This window comes from Salvelinus namaycush, chromosome 2 (genome assembly GCF_016432855.1).
Source record: "Salvelinus namaycush isolate Seneca chromosome 2, SaNama_1.0, whole genome shotgun sequence".
In the NCBI taxonomy this organism is placed as follows: Eukaryota; Metazoa; Chordata; class Actinopteri; order Salmoniformes; family Salmonidae; genus Salvelinus; species Salvelinus namaycush.
Genome location: NC_052308.1, coordinates 57,564,497 through 57,575,134, shown reverse-complemented (window position 1 = coordinate 57,575,134; position 10,638 = coordinate 57,564,497). Strand labels below are relative to the sequence as shown.

Genomic DNA, 10,638 nt, shown 5'->3' with positions numbered 1-10,638 from the left:
TACCCCAACACTTGGTTTGCTGAGAGGTAGGATGGGACTGGAGAAATGTAACCAATTTCATATGCATACATAGACATGCAAGGACTAACAGTCCATGAGCTCTTGATTAAACGTTTGAAAGCTACAACCTTATATTTTGAGTTCTGATACATGACTGTTACTAAGCACGAGGCATTTTATGACTCTTCCAGAATAAATGGGTCAATGAAATGACCATTGAACATGGATGTAGCAGATTTCTCAAGATGAAACAGAAACATTACATTTGGATACATTTATTGTTCAAGCCCTCAGTTACAAATTACAGTGGGAATAGTGACATCAACAAGAAAAACTGTCCTCTGCTGGGGCAAGTCTATGGGTCGGAGTCAATGTTGTTCTACTCTTTGGTCTTTGCGTCCTTGCTCTCGATCAGTCCAAGAAGAAAGGCATCTGCTTCTAGTAGTGTTGTGTCGGTGTTCGCACCCAGGAAGCGAGATGTGAGCTCGAGGTCCTCAAGACGCAGACGTACCCTGCTCCCCCTCTGGTACTTCTCTCCATCGACTGTCGGTCGTTTACATACACAATGGAACTTGGCTCCAAAGTCAATGTATAAATCGTCTTTGATTATGTGAAAGATCTTCCCGATTACCATTTTGTCCTTTGCTGGTCCCATCTGTATGAGAGGAGAATTTCGTAGCAATGACGCAAATGATTTTTCATTTCTTGTTGACCCAAATCTGACAGTAGTTCCTGTCTGATTTTGTCTCTGCTGAAGGTCTGTGTGTTGTTCATATGCTGCAGCGAAGCCACTTTTCACCTTGTCGGCTGCTGGTTTTTGCGTTTCTTCCACCGCTTTTCCTTCCGATGTCTCCCCGCTATCTGTGCTGTATAACGACTTGCAAATATCAATTGCTCGTTTTGGAAACACACATGTGCCAGTCCTCAGACCTGACACGACCTTGCACAAAGCTGCCATGTTGGTGTGTCTGCCGCAAAGGACGATGGGTGTTTTACTTGTGTTACATTTAAATAAAAAAGGAAGGAATACCACAATATTCAAATTTCTACTGTATAAAAATAACAAACTCTTTACATTTGTGGTGGCAAAATTAGTATAAAAGACAAAGCCCTTAAAAAAAGATACATCGTCACGTTACGTTTTTTTAAAGCTCTCCGGCTTCCGTAGCATAAAACATTTTGACGTCAGCGTAAATATCCGGTAGTAGCTCGACAAAGTATCCTTACATTTCTGTTCTCTCTTTGGCAACATCATGGAGTTGTTTCTTTCTGGTCCACTTCTTCATTTTTGCAATGCTTCTTTTCCTATTGGAGCATCTGTTCGTGATCTAGTAGATAATTTTACGAAAGAAAAGGTTAGTATCAAAACGTCGTGTTATCAATTAAACTGAAATCTTACTTAATAGGTTCCACATCCAACAAGCTAGCTACTGGTAGCTAGATAACTACGCGGTATTAGCGGAAGCTAGCTAGCTATCTAGTTTAACAAACTTAGCCAACCAGGACTTGAACATACATAGTATTTTCTGCCATGCGCTGTATTTAAAAAAAAATTATATAACTAGCTAGCTAGTACTGGCAGTACTAATACTAGTATGGATGTGCATATTTCCCTTTCAAGACTATTCGATACACATTTAACGTTAGATGGGCTCTGATGCGATTCAATAACGAAACATTTTTCAACATTTTAGTTGTTTTGCACATGGTTCCCACACTTTTTGGTGGGTTTATAAAGAACTCCGTCCGGCTTTAAACATTCTCTTGAAAGTTGTAATAGTAGAATGCACAAGGTGCAATTTCGAAATTGAGTAGTGCAACATCAGGTTCTCTTGTCATGTTTGTCATTGCATACCTTTTTAGATAGCTATTTATAACATGTCAAATGTCCAGATCAACTAGCCTGTGTCAGCAGTGTTTTTTTTTGTTGCCCATAGATATTGTTGTAATTTTGTCACTCAAATATTACATGAATACACATTAGACATAGCTAAATGTATAGAATTGCAAAACAAAAAGTAGCTTTAAAACTGCACATTTTTTGTGTGCGCCCCATAACAATGTGTAGAATTGAAGGAAATAAGCTTTAACCCTGCAAAATTCTCTCCACCAACAAGGAGTGTGAACGGTTTGTTTCATGGACAGTGCTTTTGCCTATAGAAATAGACGTGGGGGGCGCTGGATGTTACCCAATGCTAGAAGTGGGGGCCCCAATTGAAAAAGTTTGAGGACCCCCCTGATTTAGCAGATGCTGTAATCCAGAGTGGTTTACATTTAGTGCTTTAATCTTAAAATAGCTATGGGGGACAAGCACATATCACATGGATATAAATGAACATTTTCCTCAAAGTAGCCATCATTTGAGTCAGAGCTAGAAAGGGGGGATTCACGTGCTGGTTCAGTTGTTTATTTTTATTAATCTCTTGTGTACAGGTGAAACAGCAAGAATCTGTCAAAGCCCAAGTAGAACAACATACGCTTGGTCCAAGACTTGCTCGAATCTGATAAATTATGGATTTACTCTTTTTCTTGATTTTTTTTTTTTTTTTTACAAAACATTTGACATGGTTGAACACCCTTATTTTCTATCCTTTGGAGCTTTATGGTTTTGGAGAAAAGTTCAGGAACATGATTAGATCCTTTTATCAAAACACTAATAGCTCAGTGTCCTTAACACTAGGGACTTCTCCACGATTTGACATAAGTTGTGGAATTAAACAAGGCTGCTCTATTTCACTATCACTCTTTCTTATGGCTGCAGAAATGCTGTCAATTCTTATCAAGAATTCTGATATAGAACAGCTGAGTGTTTTTGATGACCAGATTTTCAAAAATCAGCTAGAAGAAGTCATATCCAAGTAGACTCGAGTCTGTAATCGCTGCAATAGGTGCTTCAACAAAGTAAAGTAAAGGGTCTTAAACTTATGTAAATGTGATATTTTAGTGTTTATTTTTAATGAATTAGCAAACATTTCTAAAATCCAGTTTTTGCTTTGTCATAATGTAGTATTTTGTGTAGATGGAGGAGAATATATATATATATATATATATATATATATATATATTTTTAGAATAAGGCTGTAACGTAACAGAATGTGGATAAAGTCAAGGGGTCTGAATACCGGTACTTTAAAAAAAGTGACCTTTATTTCACTAGGCAAGTCGGTTAAGAACAAATTCTTATTTACAATGACGGCCTACCCCTGACGACGCTGGGCCAATTGTGCGCCACCTTATGGGACTCACAATCACGGCTGGATGTGATACAGCCTGGATTTGAACCAGGGACTGTAGTGAAGCCTCTTGCACTGAGATGCAGTGCCTTAGGCCGCTGCGCCACTTTCTGAAAACACTGTGTGTGTGTGTGTGCACACTGTTTAAGTGAAACTATTGCTGATGGTGAACCTGAACAATCAAAGTAAAATTGAATGTAATCTCCGATCATCATCTGTGTATCCAGATGAGTTGTCTCCTGCGGTAGCTTAGGCTACATTTATTCCGGTAACAGCACGTTTGATAAAATAACCTAGCAAATGATATACTCATCTACTAAAGCCTATTATTGCGCAAGCCATTTTACAAACATTTGAATGCTAAAGGTAACGCATAGATGTGCCAGATCAGGAATAAGCCTACCTCTCGTTGATCAGCGCGCCAAGCTGCATACAGCGTGCTATTTGACTAGGCTACTGATATTTCCTGGGGTTGAAGCTCAATGACTGTCAACACAATTAAATGCTTAGTTCTACACTGAAGGAGAGAACGCAGTTGTTACAAAAGATGAGTTATTTTCCGAAGGTAGAAAGTAATTTGAGGAAAAAAATTGGAGCAGGTGATTCGTAACGTTTGAATCGATTTCCTGGCCTATGCTACATTTGGATCGGTTTGGAGTCCTGAAGACCAACCACACTCATATCTTAAACATTTGAACCGGGGACTGATGTGTATTGTTCAATCATTACGTCCCTACTAGCTAGCTACTTGCCTAACGTTTCTTCTATTGCTTTCAGGGAATCCCGTCATCGGATCTCTATGTCAAGAATAATGGACGACTATCAGAGCTTGATGAGAAATTGCAGGCTGGAGCGGTGTATCGACTGGAGCCTCGTCTCTGTGGAGGGAAAGGAGGTAACTAAGTAGTTATTAAAGTCTGCTTGTCCCTTAGACTTACAGTAACAGGTTCATTACTATAACTTCTATTTAGCTAGCTACTTAAGAAAATGATAATTTACTGTTAAGCCTAAAGTTAGTGGACAGGTGTGAAATGTTGCTTACATTATTCTGAATAAGTGAGTATATGAAAAACTAACTGTTCCATTATTTGTAACTGGCAGGCTTTGGGTCAATGCTTAGGGCTCTTGGGGCACAAATTGAGAAGACCACAAACCGCGAAGCCTGCAGGGACCTAAGCGGAAGGAGACTAAGAGATGTCAACCATGAGAAAGAGTAAGATGGTCACTCACAGACTCAGTTTTATCTGGTATTTGAAGTATTTTTCTAAATAGGTGTTTTTGATGAAGCTCGCCTGGTGGATTTGATTGTCAGTTTGCACTTTTGGTACAATGGAATGGATAAATTACATGAATAAATAGGAAATTAAAATATAGTCACATTGTGTGTGTCTTCAGGATGGCAGAGTGGCTTAAGAAGCAGGTAGACCGCGAGGCAGAGAAAGAGCAAAGGCGTCTGGAGAGACTGCAGAGGAAGCTGGCCGAGCCCAAGCATCACTTTACAGACCCAGCGTACGAGCAGCAGTGCCACGACCTCTCAGAACGCCTGGAGGACTCGGTTTTAAAAGGCACAAATTTCAAATGGCTATTTAGAATGAAATGGTAGAATAGTATGTTTTATTGTCCATTTTGTAAGAATGGTGATTGTTTTTCACCCAACCTCTCTGAGACACACGGAAGCTGCACAGGGCCAAACAGTGCAGAGCACCTGGAATAATTTTTATGGACATGTATGTATATATACACTACTGAACACAAGTTTTAGAACACCTACTCATTCAAGGGTTTTTCTTTATTTTTTACTGTTTTCTACATTGTATAATAGTGTAGACATCAAAACTATGAAATAACATGGAATTGTGTAGTAACACAAAAAGTGTTAAACAAATCAAAATATATTTTAGATGTTAGATTCTTCAAAGTAGCCACCCTTTGCCTTGACAGCTTTGCACACTCTTGGCATTCTGTCAACCAACTTCATGAGGTAGTCACCTGGAATTGCTTTCAATTATGGTGTGCCTTGTTAAAAGTTCATTTGTGGAATTTCTTTCCTTAATGCATTTGAGCCAATAAGTTGTTGTGACAAGGTAGGGGGGGCTTTACATAAGATAGCCCTATTTGGTAAAAGACCAAGTCCATATTTTGGCTCCCGTTCTAAGGCGCTGCATCTCAGTGCTAGAGGCGTCACAATAGACACTCTGGTTCGAATCTAGGCTATATCACAACTGGCTGTGATTGGGAGTCCCATATGGCTGGGCATTATTGGCCTAGCGTCGCCTGGGTTTGGCCGGCATTGTAAATACGATTTTTTTCTTAACTGACTTGCCTAATTAAAATAAATGTCAAGAACAGCTCAAATAAGCAAAGAGAAACGACAGTCCATCATTACTTTTAAGACATGAAGGTCAGTCAATACGGAACATTTCAAGAACTTAGAAAGTTTCTTCAAGTGCAGTGCCAAAAACCATCCAGCGCTATGATGAAACTGGCTTTCATGAGGACCGCCACAGGAAAGGAAGACCCAGAGTTACCTCTGCTGCAGAGGATAAGTTCATTAGCGTTACCAGCCTCAGAAATTGCAGCCCAAATAAATGCTTCACAGAATTCAAGTAACAGACTCATCTCAACGTCAACTGTTCAGAGGAGACTGTGAATTAGGCCTTCGTGGTCAAATTGCTGCAAAGAAACCGCTACTAAAGAACACCAATAAGAAGAAGAAACTTGCTTTGGCCAAGAAACACAAGCTATGGACATTAGACCTGTGGAAATTTGTCCTTTGGTCTGGAGTCCAAATTGGAGATTTTTGGTTCCAACGGCCGTGTCTTTGTGAGATGCGGTGTGGGGGAACGGATGATCTCTGCATGTGTATTTCCCACTGTAAAGCATGGAGGAGGTGTGATGGTGCTTTGCTGGTGACACTGTCTGTGATTTATTTAGAATTCAAGGCACGCTTAACCAGCATGGCTACTACAGCATTCTGCAGCGATATGCCATCCCATCTGGTTTGGGCTTAGTGGGAATATAATTTGTTTTTCAACAGGACAATGACCCAACACACAACTCCAGGCTGCGTAAGGGCTATTTGACCAAGAAGGAGTGCGATGGAGTGTTACATCAGATGAGCTGGCCTCCACAGTCTCCAGACCTCAACCCAACTGAGATGGTTTGGGATGAATTGGACCGCAGAGTGAAAGAAAAGCAGCCAACAAGTGCTCAGCATATGTGGGAACTCCAAGATTGTTTGAAAAACATTCCAGGTGAAGCTGGTTGAGAGAATGCCAAGCGTTTGCAAAGCTGTCATCAAGGCCAAGGGTGGCTATTTTGAAGAATATCAAATATAAAATATATTTTGATTTGTCTAACACTTTTTTTGGGGTTACTACCTGATACCATATGTGTTATTTCATAGTTGTGATGTCTTCACTATTATTCTACCATGAAGAAAAACCCTTGAATGAGTAGGTGTATCCGAACTTTTGACTGGTGCTGTATATACATGTCTTAATGATCTGTGCTGTGGAAAATGATTGCAATGTAAAGGGCTGTTTGTTCCATAGAACTAATTCAAGGGTGAGTCTAACAGTCTGTTTTTTAGGAATGCAAGCCTCTTCCAGCGGACTAGTGAAAGTAGACGAGTCACCGAAACGCAAAAAGCCACCTCCAAACAAAGGCCAAGGGAAAAGCAAGAAGAAATGCTTTTGGTGAATGAGCATCTTGGTTCAAACATTTTTGTACAATTAAAAAAATTGTCTTTGCAGACTGTTAAAAAATAAAAACATGCCAAAAAAATGTCATGGGAACAAAACTGCCCAATAGAAAAATGTTTTTGATATTACAGGACTGGTGTTGGTGGCCTGGATGACCTGGACAGCTCCGAGGATGACGATGATGCAAGCGACAGCAGGAACTCTCCCTCCACATCTGCTTCCGGTTCAGGGGTACCCGATTGTCCTGTAAAGAGAGCAACGTCAGCTCACACATCAGCCTCTCTGAGCAGAGCGGAACAAACAGCAACTCCGGAAGCTCCTAGCGCAAGCAGCAACTCCATCTCAGGACCCAGCTCTCCAGAGAGCCCAGCAGAGGTGCAGACACATTCTCAAGCAGAGGCAACAGCTTTCGATACCAGTGGTAGTGGGGAGCAGAAGGAGGTGGTCCCCACAGATGAAACATTCCCAAAGGCCGACAATCTAAGCGTAGCTCAGAGTAGCGTCAACCAAGCCGCTGTGAGTTTCTTAATGTTCCACTCAAGATTTGTCCTCTTGGGCCTTGTTAGTTCATTATTTAATGTTTTACATTTTCATTATCCATACTTGCTCCTTCGTTCTGGGTCATCCCAGAAATTAAGCCGCTTTCCTTGTGATCATAATGCAAATGAGATGTTGGGATAACCAAAGATGTTTAATGGCTCACAATGCACCACGAAAAGGACTTTGCAACAAGACCAACTGCAGTCATGCAAAATAGAACAGTGTAATGAACAGTTACTTTTAAAGATGAACTCATGTGTGTTTCTCCCCTGGTATGCAGTGTGAAGATGGGCCCTTAGACCTCCAGGCAGTGCACTCAGACAAGGAGTTGGAGACTTTGGGGTTGGACAGGCTAAAGGCGGAACTGATTGCACGGGGATGAAGTGTGGGGGAACCCTGTCCGAGCGCGCTGCTCGCCTTTTCTCCACCGTAGGGCTTTCTGCAGAGGACATCGATCCTGCCCTAATGGCCAAACCTAGCAAGGGCAAGAAGCAATGACTGCCTAGTTTCTATTACAGCACCGTATAATAATGAGTCTTATGCTGAGTTGGACTCCTGATAACTTGGTGACAATTAAGGTAACAGATATAACTATGCCATGAGCCCCAGATTCAAAGTGTCTGATTATTCTTGTTTGCCCCAAATAGTGGACACAATTTAAAGATTGTCACAGGCTATTGGATATATCCCAGAATTCTCCTTTTCTCAATTCATTTCAGACACTTTTTCTAGAGTAGATTTTACTTTTTAAATTTCTTAGGTCATTGTACTGTCCCTTATGTTGGATGAAGTGGCACAAATTAAATTAAGTGTCTCTTTATCACAGTAGCTAGGTTTTTATCCAATTGGTCACAGATTTTCATGCAAATATTCTAAAACGAAATGCGCATTTTCCAACCAGAGATGTTACCATCACGTGACTCCAAGTTTACTTTGCTATGATGGTTATATCAACATTTAGAGTATGAAGGTGTTTCCACTGCCATTTGTCGTGTAATTAATTTTCCAGAAACACAAAGTTCCCACCTTGTCTAGCATTCTGTGTTTTGTTGACATTTGGAAAGTTTACCGACGCTATTTGCTGTTTCCATCAGGACTGTTGTGACTTTTTTTTATCCAACGTACTTTACTCACATAAAAAGGTTGGATGGCAACCTGGTTAGCGAGTGGTTGTTCTCACAACCCAATTTTTTTTAGGACAGAGTAATTCTTTGGCTTAAAAGTAGGTTCATAACTCTGGAAATTGCTTTTTTATTTCTGTGGTTTTATATGTTCCTTATTTGGATATATGGTTGAATAAAAGGACTTACTGTATTGTGTTAAGCAAAAATACATGAATGTGAGTTATTTTTTAAACCATATACAATATTATGGCTTGATGGCGCAATCAAAATTTGAGTCTTGTCTGTGTACCTCAGAGCCCCTGGTCGATCGGGGGCTATCAATATGATTGACAGCCCTCCTGTTCTCACGCAGGCTAGCAGTGGGAGAATGCAGGACAGCGGTGGAAATGCGTACAGGAGAACATCTGGCCACAGTTGGTGCGTCTATCCATAGTGGCGGTTCTTCCTGGCGTCGTAGGGAAAACCAAGGGGATGTTGCGTGTTTACACGTGACGCGAACAGGTACCGTTCCCATATTTGGAGAACAATGTCGGGGTGCAGCTGCCACTTGTTTCCGGGACCCCCTTGAGACATGAGGTATGCTCCTACGTTCTGATAGACTGGAATGTGTGCTGCTGTCAACGAGCGAAGGTGCTCGTGAGCCCACAGCCACAATTCCTCCGCCGGCCGGTGGAGTTCAGGAGACCTGACTCCTTGGCGATGTATGTAGGCACGAAGTGGGTCTGAACAAGTTGTGGTAAACCGTGGGGTGTTGGGTTGAGCGTGCAGATATTGACACAGAGACAGGGAGGCTTTAGTCCAAAAAACCGACTACTAAGACAGAAAATAAATGTATCAAAGAAATAACTTAGGTTTTGCTCGGTCTTCCTTCTCTCTCTTAACTGGTGTCCGTCTCTCTCCCTTCTCTCCCGCGGTGTGCCATCGTGCTCCTTTTATTTAGCCTCCACGGCTGGTTGGCACCTTCCTCTAATTACCTCCACTTAGCTGTCCGTGTCGGGGTGCCCAGCTCCCGCATTCCCAGCAGAGGGAGCCAACGTCGCCTCTATTACCATCCCCCGGTGTAGACCTCCTGGGATACCACACAGTAGATCTGTCTCCAACTCTAGGAGGTTGATGGGGAGTCCCGAGGGAGGCCACACACCTCTGACCGCCCGAGCCTGGCATGTCCCTCCCCATCCAGTCAGACAAGCGTCTGTAAACACTGGAATGTAGGCGCGTCCTGTGAGAAACGTGGGCGCCAACATTTTGGTTACACAGGTAACCTTGGCGGCAGGTAGCCTAGTGGTTAGAGTGTTGGACTAGTAACCGAAAGGTTACTACAAGATCGAATCCCCGAGCTGACAAGGTAAAAATCTGTCGTTCTGCCCCTGTCGTTCTGCAGTTAACCCACTGTTCCTAGGCCTTCATTGAAAATAAGAATTTGTTCATAATTGATTTGCCTAGTAAAAAAATAAATAAAACGTTGTGGTTCCAACCTTCGGTGAACGCAACACGGGTCTGAGATGCACTGACTGAGGCACCTGCCTGAGCCGGTGCTCCGTCCCCCAACAGCGATTACGTCATCGGCCCAACATGGGGCTGTGTACGCAAGCTGTTCCTCAAACATTGCTCCTAAGAGTGTGTGGTGTAGGGTCGGAATTATTGGCGGGTTCTGTGAGAAACGGGGGTTATACATGTAACCTGTGGTTTCAGACGCCCATGAACGCAGCACGGGTCTGAGCTGGTGCCCGCCTGTGTTAGTGTGCCGTCTCCCAATAGCGTCATCGGCCCAACATGGGGCTGTTCTTTAAACCTTTAACCACATTACTCCTGAGAGTGTGTGGTACAAGGCTTTTATGAGGTATGGCGGCTCATCAAGAGCGTCCGCTTTGCTGCGGTCATGTCATTCCCACTCACAACGTCCTCCTGTGTGTAATCAGCTACGCACTCATGGTGGGCTGTGCTAGACACAGGGTGGTGAGAGGAAGAGAGATAAAGAAAGAAGGAACCTTAACGGTCTCAAGTTTGTTATGGAAAAGAGGTTCTCTTGTGACGAAG

At 42.3% G+C, this 10,638-nt stretch overlaps 1 protein-coding gene and 1 pseudogene across 1 annotated transcript; one reads left to right on the top strand and one right to left on the bottom strand.

The window, feature by feature from the left end:
• Positions 1-259: 259 nt before the first annotated feature.
• On the bottom strand, positions 260-968 carry mrps28 (mitochondrial ribosomal protein S28). Its single transcript, XM_038971546.1, has one exon. The coding sequence runs from the start codon at positions 956-958 to the stop codon at positions 380-382; it is 579 nt and encodes a 192-aa protein (XP_038827474.1). The 5' UTR covers positions 959-968; the 3' UTR covers positions 260-379.
• A 239-nt stretch (positions 969-1,207) lies between these two features.
• LOC120064836 lies at positions 1,208-8,802 on the top strand (annotated as a pseudogene).
• Positions 8,803-10,638: the final 1,836 nt, after the last annotated feature.

Coding starts and splice junctions, on each gene's coding strand:
- mrps28 (XM_038971546.1), bottom strand. CDS start 958: ATGGCAGCTTTGTGCAAGGTCGTGTCAGGTCTGAGGACTGGCACATGT.